We start from the raw sequence: 18596 nt of genomic DNA, 5'->3' as shown, positions 1-18596 counted from the left end.
TATTTCTCAGTAGACCCTTGGAAAAAGAATGGTAGCTGTGAAGAGAAGGTAGTTATTTTCCCCAGGCTTAAGATTTAAATATAGTAGAGATTCTAGCTGAGATGTCTACAACTTTTGCCTGCCCAGAGGCTTACCACTTTAGGTCATAGTAATGATAGGAATCATTTATATACTATTTACTCTGCTCCAGATACTGTTTCCAAAACTTTGAACTCCTTTAGTCCTCACAATAACTCTATCAGGTCAATACTATATTATCCCCATTTTATTTTATTTATCATTGTTATTATTTTTAATGTTTATTTTTGAGAGAGAATGAGAGCAGGGGAGGGGCAGAAGAGAGGGGGACAGAGGATCTGAAGTGGTCTCCATGCTGACAGCAGAGAGCCCAATGTGGGGCTCAGAATCATGAATGGTGAGATCATGACCTGAGATGAGGTCAGCCACCCAGGCAATCCCTATTATCCCCATTTTAAAGATAAATTGAGGTACAGAGAGAGTAAGTAATTTGTCCAAGGTTGCATAGATAATAAATGGTGGAGCCATGATTTAAACCCAGCATAAGACAATTTAGTGTTAGAGCACATGTTCTGGTTAAAATTTTTACTTAGTGTTATGGAAATTATCATATACAAACCAAAGTAGAAAATACTATAATTAACCTGCCCTCCACCATGTATCTTCAACCAGTTTTATTAGTTTTCAGTATTCTGCCTTTCTTGTTTTCTTTTTCACCAACTTTTTTTTGTTTTTGATAAGGTATCTGAAAGCAAATTCTAGATATCATTTTATTTATAAACACTAAAGTATATATCTAAAATGCATAATACTTTTATAAAACGTAACCACAGTATGAGTATAACTACAATATAATCAAAGCTTAAAAAGTGAATAATAATTTTCTGATTTCTAATATCTTGTGTTCAGTTTTATCTGATTGTCTCAGAAGAACCTTCTTATAGTTGGTTCAGTTCAGGATCCCAATATGGTCCACACATTGTATTTATTGATATATACCTTAATTGTAAAAATTTTAATACTGGCAAACACACATTTTCTCTCTCTAGAAAGAAATCCCCCTGCTCTCACACCCACTCTTTTTACATAGAAGGTAATGTTAACACACATTCTTAACTCTCATACCCTCTTTAGGGCTGTCCCTAATGATGACTTTTCTAACAATGGCCACTTGTATTCAAGATGGTTTTCTGTTTTAAAAGTTAATTTTTTCTAATTAACAAAAACCTGTTCCTGTGCTTTTGAAGTATTTAGCACATATTATATGGTTCCTTTTTTATTTACAGATATTTTCCAATTTATCCCTGGATGAGCGTTGCCTTTCTGCCTCGTTGGTTTGCAAGTACTGGCGTGACCTTTGTTTAGATTTCCAGTTTTGGAAGCAGCTGGATCTTAGTAGTCGTCAGCAGGTATGGAATCTAATTCTAAGAAACACCTTGGCCTACCCAACAAATATCTTTATTTCTCTTCAGAAATCATTTCTTTCATGTTGGAGTTTTTCAAGATAGTTCGAATGACTGTAACTTATAATTCCATGCTTCAGTAATTTTTTTGTGTGAATTTATGTTATAGCTAGGTTCTTGTGGTGAAGAAGATATTTAATGTGGATTAGTAATTTTGGGTTGCTTCTTAATCCTTTTGTCTAAGTCCTCTTTGTCTTCTCCCTTTTTTCATTACGTTTAAAGAAAGTTATTAAGCTTTCCCCCCCTTTTTGTAGGAATTATATCATGAATTTTAGTTTAGTAGTAGAACATGATGGCATATGTATATATAGTACTGCTGATATGCCATGTACTGTTCTCTGGGCTTTACACATACTAAAGCATTTGAACCTTCCAACAACGTTTTGAGTTGATACTATTATTATCCCTTTTAATGTGTTATTATTATACTATTAATTATAGTATCTTTACACTGTTGTTATAGGTGAATAGTATAAGTATTTTTTAAAAATTTTTTTGTTGAAGAATTTTAGTTTATTTTGAGTGAGAGAGTGAGAGTGTGTGTGTGTGTGAGTGAGAGATTGGGGGAGGGGCAGAGAGCGAGGAAGAGAGAGAATCCCAAGCAGGCTCTGCACTGTCAGTGCAGAGCTCAATGTGGGGCTCAATCCTATGAACCGTGAGATCATGACCTGAGCTGAAACAGAGTCAGACACTTAACTGACTGAGCCACCCAGGTGCCCCAATAGTTTAAGCATTCTCACACTACTGTTATAGATGAATAAATAGAAGCAAAATGGGCTAAGATATCTTGTTTTTATTTTCCTTTTGATTAATTTTCTAATCTTCCCTATTGCCTGGCTGCCTAATGTGTTCATATGGTGGCATAAGTTAGGAAAAAAGGTAGAGTTAATAGTGCTTATTACATACAATTTGTTGGACTTGTTGTTTTTTTCTTTTGGACTTGGACTTGGTTGTTAGAACTTCTTTTGGACTTGATTGTTAGAACTTGGCATTGAAATGCATAAAAATATTCAATAAGAGTAGGATTTTATTGGAGTACTGAACCTGTTCTAAATCCATGATACTGTTAGGTACTGGTGTGCTGCCACATGTTTAACAACTCCTTTCAAAAACAAACAAATAGAAAGCTGTAATTTGTAATATTTGCTAGTTTTTGTGGTGCAAATGCTCCCACCATGGCCTATTTGAGGCTACGGATGTGGTATCACTGAATGCGGTGATGTCCCTGATTTGGAAAGAGGTACACATTGCAGGCTCTTGTGAGTTGGTACAAGCCAACTGCATGCAGCATACCACTAGTAGTTTACGTGGGGGGTGTGTGTGTGTATCACTCGTTCACTTTAAACAAAATAAGCAAATCCTGGACATTTATGTGTAAGTTTTCTTTTTGTTTTTCTGCCTCATTGGTTAGAAGCTGAAATAATTACAGAACTAGTCATTTCCCTGCCTGGGTCCATGAAATTTGTGTCCAGGGAGAATAGTGAGTATTTAGTTATTGTGGCTGGTAGAGTGGAAAGAAGTAATGTGAAATAATCCATTGGCTCTTTAGTACTCTTGGATATCTGAGCTGTTTGTTACAAACTCAGGCTAAGAATAGCTTTACCCTTCTATTGGTAGTTATGTCTGGAGATGAAAAAAGAAGAAAAGATAAAAGGAGAGCTATGTCCAGGTTTTAACTTTGAAGGTAACTGTCTATATTTATGCTTTTTCCAGGGAGCATAAAGGTAGTTTCAGCCTTGTCTCTTACTTTTAGTGCTCCTCAGCACTACAGTTCTTTACTTCTGTTCTAAATTTCATCATGTGCGGGGGGCCTGGGTGGCTCAGTCGGTTAAACGTCCGACTTCAGCTCAGGTCACGATCTCGCGGTCCGTGAGTTCGAGCCCCGCGTCGGGCTCTGGGCTGACCGCTCAGAGCCTGGAGCCTGCTTCCGATTCTGTGTCTCCCTCTCTCTCTGCCCCTCCCCCATTCATGCTCTGTCTCTCTTTGTCTCAAAAATAAATAAACGTTAAAAAAATTAAAAAAAAATAAATAAATTTCATCATGTGCATCTTCTTTGACCATTATTTGTACTCAGGGGACTTGAATAATATTAACCCTCTTTTTCTTTTTTATTTGTTTACTTACTTATTTTTTATTGAAGTATACTTTTACAGGTGTACAACATAGTGATTTGACAACTCTATACGTAATGCTGTGCTCATCCCAAGTGTAGCTGCCATCTCTCACTGTACAAGGCTATTGCCACACCATTCACTATACACCCTATGCTGTACCTTTCATCCCTGTGACTTATTCCATGATTGGGTATAGAATATGTACAGGTTGATTTTTTAAAAATTATGTTTAAAATTCAGACGGCCATGTGAGTTTTTTACCACATGAATTCTAAGGTTACTCATACTTAGCTTTGAGGTATGTTTTTTATATAAATTAAAACAAATTTTGTTTAACATTTTTTAATTTATTTTTTTGAGAGACAGAGACAGAGTGCGAGCAGGGGAGGGGCAGAGAGAGAGGGAGACACAGAATCTGAAGCAGGTTCCAGTCTGAGCTGTCAACACAGAGCCTGATGTGGGGCCCAAACCCATGAACCCTGAGATTATGATCTGAGCTGAGTTGGACACTTAAAGCACCTCTAGCTTTGAGGGTTTTTTTGATAAAAGGTATTTGATATGGACATTTGTATGTAATCTTGGATGTGTTCATAAACAAAATGATGTATTTTCTATATATATATATATGAGGTAGTATTCTGATAGAAGTAGTAAAGGGACACCTGTTTGGCTTGGTGTCCTACTTCAGCTCACGTCATGATTCTGCATCGGTGAGTTCGAGCCCTGTGTTAGGCTCTGTGCTGATACAGCCTGGAGCCTTCTTCAGATTCTATGTCTACCTGTCTCTCTGCCCCTCCCTCACTCATGCTATGTCTCTCGTTGTGTCTCAAAAATGAATAAACATTAATTTTTTTTTTTTTAAAGGGGCACCTGGGTGTCTCAGTTGGTTAAGTGGTGACTTCAGCTCAGGTCATGATCTCGCCATTCCCAAGTTTGAGTCCCACATCAGTCCCTATGATAACAGCTCAGAGCCTGGAGCCTGTTTCAGAGTCTGTCTTCCTCTCTCTCTGCCCTTTCACCACTTGTACTCTGTGTGTCTCTTTCTCTCTCTCTCTTTCAAAAATAAATGTATATTAAAAAAATAAAAAATAAAGTTTAAATAAAAAAGTAGTAAAACAATTAAAATTTATATTTTGTGGTAGGGATCATCTAATACTAGGTATAATAAGTTACAATTCATATAATGTGATGACTGATACACACTGTTTGCTGGGTTAAAAATAGAAAACAAAGCAATTAAAATCTCAGTATAATTTTGTGTATTCAAACTTTTTCAAAATTTAACTTTGAAAGTTAAAGTAACTTTCCTGATAAGGATAGATCTTAGGCTTTCAATGAAAATTAACACATATATTTTTGCTTGGTGTTTTTCCATACCACTTATGACACCAGATGTGTGGAGTTTTTTTCATTCTAAAAAAATCTCTGATAATAACTGGGTATCTAACAATTCAGTGCAATTCTGACACCAACTCCTGGGGTTAATGCAGACATCACCGATTATGGGCTTTAGTCCTATAAGACTGTCCCCTCTTCATATACCCCTCATGAGTCCCAGGAGTCACCAGTAGTTCTCACTGACCAGCTGTGACTTCAAGAGTTCCCTCTAGTCTTTCCTCAGGTTTGATAATTTGCTAAAATGACTTACAGAACTCAGGAAAATACTTTTACTGGTTTATTGTAAAGGATACAGCTCAGGACTGGCCAAATGGAAAAGATGCCTAGGACAAAGTACGGGGGGTGGAGAAGATGTGGAGCTTCCATAGAGTCTGTGGGCCTGTCACCCTCCTGGCTCCTTAAGGTGTTCGCCAACCTAGAAGCTCTTCAATTTTCATTGTTGAAAAGTTTTTCTAACCTAGTCTCTAGCTCCTGTACCCTCCCAGGAAGTCAGGTGTTGAGGCTGACAGTTACCACTTTCTAATCACATGGTTTTTCTGGTGACCAGACCTCATCCTAAAGGTATCATCTAGGGGCCCCCGTTTAAGTCATTTCATTAGTATAAACTCAGGTGTGGTCAAAAGGGGCTTGTTATGAATAACAAAGGACACTCCTATCAATCAGGAAATTCCAAGAGTTGTGGAGGCTCTGTTCTAGGAATTAGAAACAAAGACTAAGTATGCATTTTATACTATACCACAGTTCTTGTTATGCTTTAATATTCAATAAGAAGGTTTTCTTTTGATTGTGGTTTTCATGCTGTAATCTAATTATTACTTATTGGGGGAAAACTTAATAAAAGAATGGAAAGTAAGTTTCTACTTTTAGCAAAAGTTTAAACTTATTCCTTTTTTTCCTCCTAGGTCACTGATGAATTATTGGAAAAAATTGCATCAAGAAGTCAGAATATAATTGAAATCAACATTTCTGATTGTCGCAGTATGTCTGATACAGGCGTATGTGTTCTAGCATTTAAGTGTCCTGGACTTCTTAGGTATACAGCCTACAGGTGTAAACAGCTTTCTGACACTTCTATTATTGCGGTTGCCTCTCATTGTCCTTTACTTCAGAAAGTTCATGTAGGCAACCAGGACAAACTTACTGATGAAGGACTCAAACAGGTAAATATTAGCATCTATAAAATGGTTTTACTCTGATTAACTCAAAATGTTTGCTTGAAGCTACACTTTAACACATTATTATATGTTAAAAATAATGCTCAGAGACTAAAATAAGCCATCTTGTTTTTTGTACCCATGAGTGGTTGGTTCAGTAAAATTGATAAATAACTTTGGTGTGTTTTGTAGTGAGTGCCTGAATTTCTGGGACAAGCCATTTTATTTATTTTTTTGTTAGTTAAATTTTATACCAAATTTGGCTTTAGGTTCCAATAGTATGCATTTTGGGTTAGTATGAGGTTTTAAAAATTGACTTTTAATTCCCCTTTTACATTACTAGATGATATGCTTATGTGCTTCAAAATACATATTTTAAAGCATAAATGAAAGTCCAAATTAAGGAGTGTAGAATGAAGTAAAAGCTGCTCATTACCCATATTTGGAACAATAATTGGATTAAAATACTATATTTTATCTTTGATGCACTTCCTTTGGAAATGCCATTTAAAATTTTTTTGTCTCAGAGTGGATTATTCATTCATGAGTATTGAATGGATTCTATGTGCCAGGCTCTAGATTTGTGAATATTGTGAATATTTAGTAATGTTCCCAGTTTTGTACTAGGTACTTACTGTATTTTAACATGTAACCCTTGAAGTAACTTTGTGAAATAGTTGGTATTAAACTCATTTTGTAAAGGGAGAAATTAAAGGTTAGAAAGATTAATTAACTTGCCTAATGTTTAGCAAGTGGTGGAACTGGGGTTTAAAGCTTAGATTCTACAAAATCTCTTCCATCTTTTGACTTTCCCACTCCAAAAGACTTTGAATAAGGGGGCCTGCTCTGTGAGGGCAGAGGCCCTGCACGTTTCCCACTCCAGCTACGGTTTTCTTGACAAACATTTTTGAAAGAAAGAGTTAATTAATAATTTCATTCAAGAACTTGAAGTGGGGTGTAGTCCTGACACTTCCCAGTAAAAGCAGAATATTGGCAAAGTCCTAGATTTAAATCTGATCTGAAATGAACTTAGAAGAAGATCGCTAAATTTAAACATTACATATGAATTAATTGAAAGCTCAGTATTAGAAGGAATTTGGGGAGATTCTGTCTTAAGCAGTACTGGGTGTGTCAATCTAATTTATGTATTAAAAATGCTAAAATGCAGACTGTTCTGTCTGCAAAGGCAAATTGTGCAATAACACCGTTATTTGTTTTAATATCTGTCCTGATCATTTCTGCTATATATACGATCACCCACTAGTGGAATGAAGTTCTTATATGTATTAGAACAAATTAATCTTTAATGGGAAATTATAAATTTTGTTGACATGGCATGATTTTTTTTTGTGATAGAAATCTGTTGGCAAATTATACTTTATAATGAGACATTTATAGAGGTCTGTGTATTTATAAAGTTGACTAAATCTGTTGTATTTTTAAACATGATATAATATGAACAGTTGAGCAGACTGTTAAGGGTGTTTGTGGTAAGAATAAGATAACTATGATTGAAATAGAGGGAAAATAAAAAGTCCTTTAAGGAACAAGAGTTAATATGCCAATCAAGTACCATGAATTTATCTAACCTCTACAACTTCTCTAGAATGTAAGATATCTTGGAACCTATAAATTTATGATTAGATGTTTGCTTCAGATTTTCATGGCTCTTTTTTAAATACATATAATTTTAATTTTTAGAAAGAGAGAGAGTGCACAGGAGTGGGGGAAAAGGGCAGAAGGAGAGAGAATCTTAAGCAGTCTCCATTCTCAGCCCAGAGCCTGGCAAAGGATCTCACAAATGGATCTCACAACCATGAGAGACCATGACCTGAGCTGGAATCAGAAGCTTAACCAACTGAGCCACCCAGGTGCCCCATAGGCAAATATTTTAAATCAATTTTTGGAAACATGCTCAAAGAGCTAGTGGAAAGTATGGACAAACAACTAAAAGTTTTAGAAACTAAAAGAATTCTAGAAAATGATGTATCAACAAATTGAGATAGTAATAAAGATCTAGAAATTATCAAAAGGAACTAAATTGTAATTCTGGAGCTAAAAAGTACAATAACTGATATTAAAAAATTTTCTAGAGGGATGCAGCATCAGATAGGGGTAGGCAGGAAAGAATGAGTGAACCTGGAGATGAAACAAAGTGAATTATTGTGTCTGAGAAGAAAAAGAAAAAAAGAATGAGGAAAAGTGAATAGAGCCTGAAGGACCCGTGGGATATCACTAAGGAGAACAACATTTGCATTATGATTGTCCCAAAAGGAGAAGGGAGAGAGAAAGAGAAAGAATATTTGGAGAAATAATTACTAAAACGTACCAAATTTGATGTGAAAGACATGAATCTGTATATCCAAGAAACTCAATGAACTCCAGGCAGATTAATTTCAAAGAAGCCTACAATGAGACACATGATAGTATGATTGTCAAAAGCCACAGACAAATAGAGAATCTTGAAAGCAGCAACAAGAGTAGTGTCTCTTAGCATACAAGGGATCTTTAATAAGATTAACAATTGATTTTTCATGCAAAACCTTGGAACCAGAAAGCAGTGTGCTGATGTAAGTTCTGAGAGAGAAAATATCAAACAATTTGATATTTGACAAAACTATTCTTTAAGTATGAAGTCAACATTAAGATATTCTCAGGTAAACAAAAAGTGAGGGAAGGGGCACCTGGTTGGCTCAGTCAGTGGAGTATGTGACTCTTAATCTTGGGGCTGTAGATTTGGGCCCTGAATTGGGTATTAGATATTACTTAAAAAAAAAAAAATCAAAAAAAAAAAAAAAAAAAAGGAATTCATCATTAGTAAATCTGCTTTACATGAAATGCTAAAAAGAGCATGATAGCTATATAGGTAAATATAAAAGATAGTTTTACTTCACTTTTGGTTTGTAACTCCTCATTTTTTCCTATGTGATTGAAGAAAAGCAAATGTATAGAATGAAGATTATAAATCTATGTTAATGGGCATGTAATGTGTAAAAGTGTAATCTATGATAATACTGTAAGTAGAAGGAGTAGAGACATAGCACCATCATGTATACTGTTGACATTATGTTGATATTGTTCAAATTATGCTATTATAAGTTTATGATGTTAATTGTAGTCTCCATGGTAACCATTAAGAAAATAACTGAAATATGTGTAGGAAAGTAATGGGAAGAGAATCAAATGGTATACTGCATAAAATCTATTAAATACAAAAAATGTGGTAATGGAGGAATTGAGGAACAAAAAACATTTAAGACCTACAGTAAGCAAATAGTTTCTAAATGGCAGAAGTAAATCCTTCCTTGCCAGTAGTTACTTTATTTATTTATTTTTTTAATTTTTAAAGTTTATTTTATTTTGAGACAGAGAGAGCACGGGAGGGACAGAGAGCAGTGGGGAGAGAAAGAGTCCCACCAACAGCTCAGAACCTGATGGGCTTGAACACACAAACTGTGAGATCATGAACTAATCTGAAACCAAGAGTCAGACACTTCACCCACCGAGCCACCCAGGCACCCCTATCAGTAGTTACTTTAAGTCAAATAGATTAATTGGAGCACCTGGCAGGCTCAGTCGTAGGGCATGTGACTTTTTTTTTTTTTTTTAAGATGTTAAGTACTCTCTGCACCAAATGTGGGGCTTGAATTCATAACCTCATGATCAAGAGTCACATGCTCTTCCGACTGAGCCAGCCAGGTGCCCTAAGCAAGCAGTTCTTCCTTTTTTTTTTAACGTTCATTTTTTTTTTTTTTTAAGTTTATTTATTCTGAGAGACACAGACACGGTGCAAGCAGGGGAGGGACAGAGAGAGGGAGCAAGAGAGAGAATCCCAAGTAGACTCCACACCACCAGCTCAAAGCCTAATGTGGGGCTTAAACTCATGAACTGTGAGATCACGACCTGAGCTGAAACCAAGAGTCAGACGCCTAACTGACTAAGCCATTCATGCAACCCAAATAAATGTTCATTTATTTTTGAGAGATAGAGAGTGCGAGCAGGGAAGGGACAGAGAGCAACAGAGGATCTGAAGCAGGCTGTGTGCTGAAAGCAGCAAGCCCAGTGTAGGGCTTGAACTCATGAACTGTGAGATCATGGCCTGAGCCGAAGTCAGCTGCTTAACCAACTGAGCCACCCTGGTACCCCTAAGCATGCAACTCTTGATCTCATAGTCATGAGTTCAAGCCCCACATTGGGTGTGGAGTCTACTTAAAAAAAATTTAGATTATACTGTAAAAGACAAAGATTGGCAGAATGGATAAGAAGATAACTGTACCTATCATGTCTATAAGAGACTCATTTTTTGATAGAGACAGAATGAAGTTGAAAGTAAAGGATGGAAAAAAGATACTCCATTCATTCCCACCAACAGTGTGAGAGGGTTATCCTTTCTCTGCATCTTTGCTCACATTTGTTGTTGCCTGTGTTGTTAATTTGAGCCATTCTGACAGGTGGGAGGCGGTATCTTATTCTGGTTTTTATTTGTATTTTCCTGATGATGAGTGATGCTGAGCATTTTTTCATGTGTCTGTTAGCCATTTGTATGTATTCTCTGGAAAGCTCATGGGGTGGGGGTTTCTCAGAAAGTTAAAACTAGAATTACTCTATGACCCAACAATTGCACTACTAGGTATTTATCCAAAGAATACAAAAATACTGGTTCAGAGGGGCATATGCACCCATGTTTATAGCAGCACTATCAACAATAGCCAAATTATGGAAAGAACCTAAATGTCCATCAACTGATGGATACATGTGTGACACACATGTATAATGGAATATTACTCAGCCATTGTTTCATTCAAAACGAATGAAATCTTGTCATTTGCAACAATGTGGATGGAACTAGAGAGTATTATGCTAAGTGAAATAAGTCAGAGAAAGGCAAATACCACGTGATTTTGCTCAGATGTACAGTTTAAGAAACAAAACAGATGAGCATAGGGGAAAGAAGGAAAAATAAGATAGAAACAGAGAGGGAGGCAGATTATAAGAGACTTTATAGAGGACAGACTGAGAGTTGCTGGAGGAGAGGTGGGTGGAGGTATAGGCTGAATGGGTGATGGGCATTAAGGAGGACACTTGTTGGGATGAGCACTCAGTGTTACATGTAAGTGATGAATCCCTAAATTCTACTGATATCAATACTACACTATATGTTAACTAACTTGAATTTAAGTAAAAAAAAAAAAAGATATTCTGTTCAAATGCTAATAACCAAAGATGGTTGGAGTAGCTATATTATCATCAGAAAAAAATCAATTTTACGTCAAACAAGTTTATAGTAGACACTGAAGCTCATTATATATTGATGGGTTTCAATTTCTCAGGAAGATAGAACATTTATAAGCATATATATACTTAATAACAGAGCTCCTAAATATAGGAAACAAAAGTGGAAAGGTTTGAAGGGAGAGATAGGTAATTCTCCATTAATAATTAGAAACTTTAATACTACACTTCAGTGATGGCTACAACAACCAGACCGAAGATCAACGAAGAAATGGAGGACCTGAACAGTGCTATAAACCAATTATACCTAACAGACATATATAATACACTCTACAATAGAATATATATGCTTTTCAAGTACACATGAAACATTTTCAAGATTAGACCACAAACAAGTCTTAGAAAGTTGAAAAGATTGAAATCATGCAAGTTTCTTCTGTGATCACAGTGAAACAAATCTAGAAATCAGTAACAAAAGGAAAATTCGAAAATGTATGAATATGTGGAAGTTAAGCAACACACTCTTCTACAGCCATTGGGTTATAGAGGAAATGATAAGGGAAATTGGAAAATACCTTGAAATGAATGAAAATTAAGATACAATACACAAAAAGTTATGGGATGCAACAAAAGTAGTGCTCAGAGGGAATTTCATGGCTGTGAAAGCTTACATTACAAAGAAAAATATGAAATTAGTAACCTAAATGTACACCTGAAGGATTTTGAAAAAGAAGTTAGCAGAAGGGAGGAAATAATGATCTGAGATAAATGAAGCAGAAAACAGAAAACTAGTTTTTCTGAAAATACTAACAAAAATGACAAATCTTTGAGTAAGAAAACAAAGAAGACTCAATTCACTAAATCAGAAATTTAAGCATGAACATTCCCACCAACTTTATAGAAATAATAACAGTTCTATAAGAAAATTAAGAGCAACAATACACCCACAAACTGGGTGGCCTAGATGAAATGGGCAAATTGCTAGAAATACACAAATGGCAAAAACTGATTGAAGAAGAAGTAGAAAATCTTCTACAACAAGTAAGGAGATTGAACCAGTAATAAAAATCCTCTCCAAAAAGAAAAGACAGAAACCAGATGGCTTCCCTCATGAATTTCCTCAAACATATAAAGAATTAATACCGTTCCTTCTTAAACTTTTCCAAAATATTTAAGAAGCAGCAAGCAGTACTTCCTAACTCCTATGAGACCAGCATTAGCCTGATTTTGAAGCCAAAGACACTTCCAGAAAAGACAATTACAGAACAGTATCCTTGATAAGTATAAATGCAAAAAAATGTCAAAAAAATAGCAAGCAGAAGCCAGAAACATATTAAAAGGATTATGTATTATGACCAAGTGTGATTTATTCCTTGATTGCAAAGGTGGCTCAATCAAGCCACTGATGAAAATCAGTGTGCTATATCACATAACTAGAATGGAGGAAGAACTCACATAATCATCTTACTTGGTGTAGAAAATGCATTTGGTGATTCTAGTATCTTTCCATGTTAAAATCATGCCATAAACTAGGAATGGAAGGACACTTCCTCAGTGTAATAAAGGCCATATATATCAAAACTATTGTTAATATCATACTCAATGGTGAATGACTGAAAAATTTTCCCTTAAGTTCAAGAATGAAACCACGATGCCCACTTTTGCTTTTTCTCTTCAACATTGTACTGGAAATTCCAGCCAGAGTAATTAGGCAAGAAAAAGAAATAAAAGCCTTCAAAATTGGAAAAGAAGAAGTAAAACTATCTCAGTTTGCATGGTTTTATATAGGCACACCTCAGAGATACTGCAGGTTCGGTTCTAGACCACCACAGTAAAGCAAATTACAATAAAGCAAGTCAAATGAATTTAAGTTCCCAGTGGATATAAAAGTTATGCTTATGCTAATTGTAATTTATTAAGTGTGCAATAGCACTATGTCTAAAACAATAATGTACATTTCTTAATTAAAAAATACTTTATTGCTAAAAAGTGCTAGCCATCATCTGAGCTTTCAGGGAGTCATAATCTTTTTGCTGATTGCCTTGGTGTTGTTGGCTGCTGACCGATCAGAGTGGTGGTTGCTTAAAGTTGGGGTGGCTCTGACAGTTCTCTTAAGAAACCACTTTCTTGGGGCGCCTGGGTGGCGCAGTCGGTTAAGCGTCCGACTTCAGCCAGGTCACGATCTCGCGGTCCGTGAGTTGGAGCCCCGCGTCAGGCTCTGGGCTGATGGCTCGGAGCCTGGAGCCTGTTTCCGATTCTGTGTCTCCCTCTCTCTCTGCCCCTCCCCCGTTCATGCTCTGTCTCTCTCTGTCCCAAAAATAAATAAAAAACGTTGAAAAAAAATTAAAAAAAAAAAAAAAAAAAAAAGAAACCACTTTCTTCATCCATAAGAAGCAACTCTTCATCTGTTAATGTTTTATCATCAGATTGCAGCAATTCAGTCACATCTTCAAGCTCCACTTCTGATTCGAGTTCTCTTGCTATTTCTACCACATCTGCAGTTACTTCCTCTGCTTAAGTCTTGAACCCTCAGAGTCATCCATGAGGGTTGGAATCAACTTCCTCCAAACTCCCATTAATGTAAATATTTTGACCTTTTCCCATGAATCAGGAATGTTCTTAATGATGTCTAGGATGGTGAATCCTTTCTGGAAGATTTTTTTTTAATTTTTTTTTTTTTTTTTTTTTTTTTTTTTGTAAAAAAGCTTTTTGCCCAGTGTGGGGCTGAACTCATGGTCCTGAGACCAAGAATCACAAGGAGAGTGGGGGAAATGGAAAACAACTAGTTGGTGGAACAGTCAGAACATATGTACCATTTATCAATTAAGTCTGCCGTCTTATATGGGTATGGTTACATTGGAGATCAATGATCACAGATCACCATACCAAGTATAATAATAATGAATATGTTTGAAATATGGTGAATTTTACCCAAATGTGACACAGAGACATAAGATGAGAAAATGCTGTTGAAAAAATGGTGCTGATAGACTTGCTCAATACAGGGTTGTAAATTTGTTAAAAAATAACTGTGAAGTACAATAAGATGAAGTACAATAAAATGAGCTATGACTGTATATAGAGTAGACCCTAAAAAAACTCTTCCCAAAACTGTTTGAGCTAATAAAAGTATTCAGCGAAGTTCTAGGATACAAAATCAGTGTGCAAAAATTAGTTGCATTTCTGCAAACTAGCAGTGAAAAATCCAAGGAAGAAATTAAGAAAATAATTGCGTTTACCATAGCTGCACAAATAAAATATTAAGGAGCAAATTTAGCGAAGCACATGCAAGACTTACACACTGAAAACTACAAAACAGGTTAGAAAGAAACTAAAAAACACCTAATAAATGGAAAGACATCTTGAGCTCCTGAATTGGAAGACAGTATTTTTAAGAGGATAATACTACCCAAAATGATCTACAGATTTAATGTAATCCCCATTAAAATTCCACTGGTGGTTTTGCAGAAATTAAAAAAACTCATTATACAATTCATAAGGAATTTTAAAGGACCCAGAACAGCCACAACATTTTTGAATAGGAAGAACAAAGTTGGAGGAGTCATACTTCTCAATTTTAAAACTTCTTATGAAGGTATAGTCATTGAAACAGTGTGATACTTAGTGGAAGAACAGATGTATAGAAAAATGGAATAGAATTATGAGTCCAGTAAACCCTCACATCTTTAGTCAATTGATTTTTTACCATAATGCCAAGACCATTCAGTGGGGGAAAGAACACTTTTCAAAAAAAAAGTGCTGGTAAAATTGGATGTCCACATACAAAAGAAAGAAATTTGATTATTTATACCATATACAGAAATTAAATGGGTCAGAGACCTGAATTTAAGAGCCAAAACTATAACACTCTGAAGAAGGGATAGGTGTATATATTTAGGACTTTGGAGTTGGTAATGATTTCTTAAATACGACACCAAAAAGGCAGGCAACAAATGTAAAAAACAGATAAACTGGACTTGATTAAAATTAAAAACTTTTGTGTTTCTATGGACATTATCAAGAGAGTGAACAGGCAACCCACAAAATATGAGAAAATATTTGCAAATCGTGTATCTGAAAAGGGTTTAATATGTAGACTATATAGAGGACTATTACAGCTCAACATCAACAGAAGCCGTCCCCAAAACTCAGTTGACAGGCAAAATGCTTGAATAGACCTTACCAAAGAGGAGATACAAATAGCCAAGAAGCACATGAAAAGATGCTTAACATCATTAGCAGCTAGAGAATTGCAAATCAAAACCACAATGAGATACCAGTTTATACCTATTCTCGTGTAAATAAGCCCAAACCCACAAAACGAAATAACGCAGTGTGGCTTTGTGTATTTGGAGAAACTGGAACTTTGTACATTGCTGGTTAGGAATATAAAATGGTGTGCCTCGTATGGAAAACAGTTTGGTGGTTCTTCAAAAGATTGAATACGGGGTCAACATATGACTCAGCAATTGTGCCCTCAAAATATACCCCAAATAATTGAAAAAGATGACTTAAGTAGATACTTGTTTATTAGTTTTTGTAGCATTATTCATAATAGTCAAGGTGTGGAAACAACCCAATGTCTATTAAGAGATGAATGAGTAAACAGAAAATATATATGCATAATGGAATATTATTTAGCCATGTAATAGCATGAGATGCTGATACATGTTACTTAGTGCATGAATGAACCTTGAAAACATACGCAAAGTTAAGTAGGCTAGATACAAAGAACAAATATAGTATGATTATACTTACATAAAATACCCAGAATAGAAAAATTCACAGAGATGTAATGTAAACAGGAGTTTTCAGGGGCTAGGGGAAGTCAGGAATGGGGACTTTTTGCTAAATGTGTAGAGCGTGGGGGTGCCTGGGTGGCTCAGTCGGTTAAGCATCTGACTTCGGCTCAGGTCATGATCTCATCAGGTCATGATCTCACTGTTCCCGAGTTCGAGCCCCGTGTCAGATTCTGTCCTGACAGCCCAGAGCCTGGAGCCTGTTTCAGATTCTGTTTCTCCCTTTCTGTCTCTGCCCTTCCCCTGCTCGTGCTCTGTCTCTCTCTCTCAAAAATAAACATTAAAAAAAAAATCAATAGGTAGAGTGTTTGGAGTGATAAAGTTTTGGAAGGAGGCATGGTGATGGTTGCATAACACTGTGAATGTAATTAATGTCACTAAATTGTATATCTAAATATGACTAAAATGGCAATTTTTATGTTCTATACATTTTATCACAGTAAAGGAAAAAAATAAAATATCTAATTGTTTTTAGATTCAAAATTTCTGTAAGATAAAGGAAAATGTCAGTCTCCCCTAATCTATCTTTACATGTTCCAATGATGTTCAGTCAGGGAATGAAGAGGTGTATATTGAGCATGTACTATGTGTCAGGCACTGTTTATATATTCTAACTACATGTTCATATTAAATTTCTCTTTTGATTCACATCTATTCTGAGATGAGGAGGCAGTTATAGAGGGATTGTAAGTTATTTATCTGAGGTTGAAGTAGTAAGTGATAGGACTGACTCATATCCAGGGGTGTCTAGAATTCATACTAAATCTACTCAGTTCATTCCCTCCACTTTACAGATGACATGGCACACATTTTACCCTCATAATGGTGATTGATGTTTAATAATAAGACTGAAAAACTAGAGATCTTGAAAAACCTTTTTTGGCAAAATGTGTTGTGTTTAGTTAAAGGATATTTTAGGTATTCTTTCTACATTAGCATCACAATTGGCAAAAGGAAGTAAATATATATTGGGTTCTTTTTATATATGTTACACAATTTAATCTTCACAACAAAACTGAGGTGGTATTTCAAGATGAAAAATGGAATCTCTTGTAAGTTATTTGCCCAGGTTCACATAGCTAGGAAGGTATGGAGCTAATATTCTCTTTCAATTTTTTGATCTCTGAATCATGTGATAACTAGAAATGCAGAGCTTTTATATAAATGTCAAGAGGCTTTTTTTTTTCAGGAAATTCATCTGTATAGCATTTCTAAAACATTCCTTTCCCATGGATCCTAATGAATAGTTTTGTAATAGCTTCCTTCTTTACCCATTAATAATGATTAATAATGATATACAACATTTATTAAGCACTTTTATATGCCTTACAGTATGCTAATTAACATTTCTATGTGCAGTGTCATTTTTAATCTTCTCAGCAACTCTGTGAGGTATAGGTAGGCATTATTATAATTCATTATAAGCCTGATGATGGGCCTGAGAATGGAAGTTGGTCAGTTAACTGAAAATTAATTAAATTAAGGAATCACAAAAATCAGTGTGTGTCATAAACATTTTAATTAAAAAGCAATATAAATGTAATTCATTCATGACTCTTTTGATATAGGGTTAAGGCCTTTTTCTTGAGTTAGAAATGGCTAGTTAGAGTTTTGGCTTTCTTTGGTTCAACTATTACAATGCTGTCACCTTCGTGATTTTCAGTTGTTTTTTCATTTAAGTGATACAAGAACTTAAAACTACTAACAGAGGAATATGAGTGCATCTTAATTCAGAATATGATCTTTCCAGTACACATCTTCTTACCATGGGATTGCATTCAATGAACCTGTTGTAAATTGAAAATACCCTGTCAAAAATGCATTTAGTATACATAATTTACCTGACATCACAGCCTAGCTGACCTTAAACTTGCTCAGAACCCTTACACTAGCTTACATTTGGGCAAAATCATGTAACACAAAATTTATTTTATAATAAAGTGTCAGATATCTCATGTAATTTATTGAATACTGTATGAAAGTGAAAAATAGAATGTATGGGTACAGAATGATTTTAAGTGTACAGGTTGTTTACTGTCATGATCACATGGCTGGCTGGGAATTGCAGTTCCCCGCTCATGCCCAGCATCATGAGAGTGTATCTTACTACATATTGCCAACCTAGAAAAGGATCAAAGTTCAAAATTTGAAGAATAGTTTCTGCTGAATGTGTATTGCTTTGGCACCATCTTAAAGTAAAGAGATCATAAGGCAAACCATCCTAGGTTGGACCATATGGTTGTCTTACCCAAAACTAATATGACAGCAGCTTTTTATGGCTTCCTTTTATTGAATGCAAACATTCAACCTAGTTTTTATAGCTACAGCTTTCTTTTTTCCTTCTTATTGAAGTCATTTATTTATTTTTCTTAACGCAATTGTGTTATAAAAATTACAATTAGAAAAAACAGATTTGGG

General features: G+C 35.4%; 1 protein-coding gene across 3 annotated transcripts in view; it reads left to right on the top strand.

Moving 5' to 3' along the window:
* Window positions 1-18596, top strand: part of FBXL17 (F-box and leucine rich repeat protein 17) — a 500946-nt gene that overhangs the window by 18692 nt on the left and 463658 nt on the right. For all 3 annotated transcript variants that reach the window (XM_049648607.1, XM_049648606.1, XM_049648605.1), the window contains exons 2-3: window positions 1305-1427; window positions 5896-6153. In XM_049648607.1, coding sequence (XP_049504564.1) covers window positions 1305-1427; window positions 5896-6153 — 381 coding nt within the window. The remainder of the gene's footprint in view (window positions 1-1304; window positions 1428-5895; window positions 6154-18596) is intronic.

This window comes from Panthera uncia (assembly GCF_023721935.1).
Source record: "Panthera uncia isolate 11264 chromosome A1 unlocalized genomic scaffold, Puncia_PCG_1.0 HiC_scaffold_17, whole genome shotgun sequence".
NCBI lineage: Eukaryota > Metazoa > Chordata > Mammalia > Carnivora > Felidae > Panthera > Panthera uncia.
The sequence above is the reverse complement of the archived record's forward strand: the minus strand, read 5'-3'. Positions and strand labels throughout refer to the sequence as shown.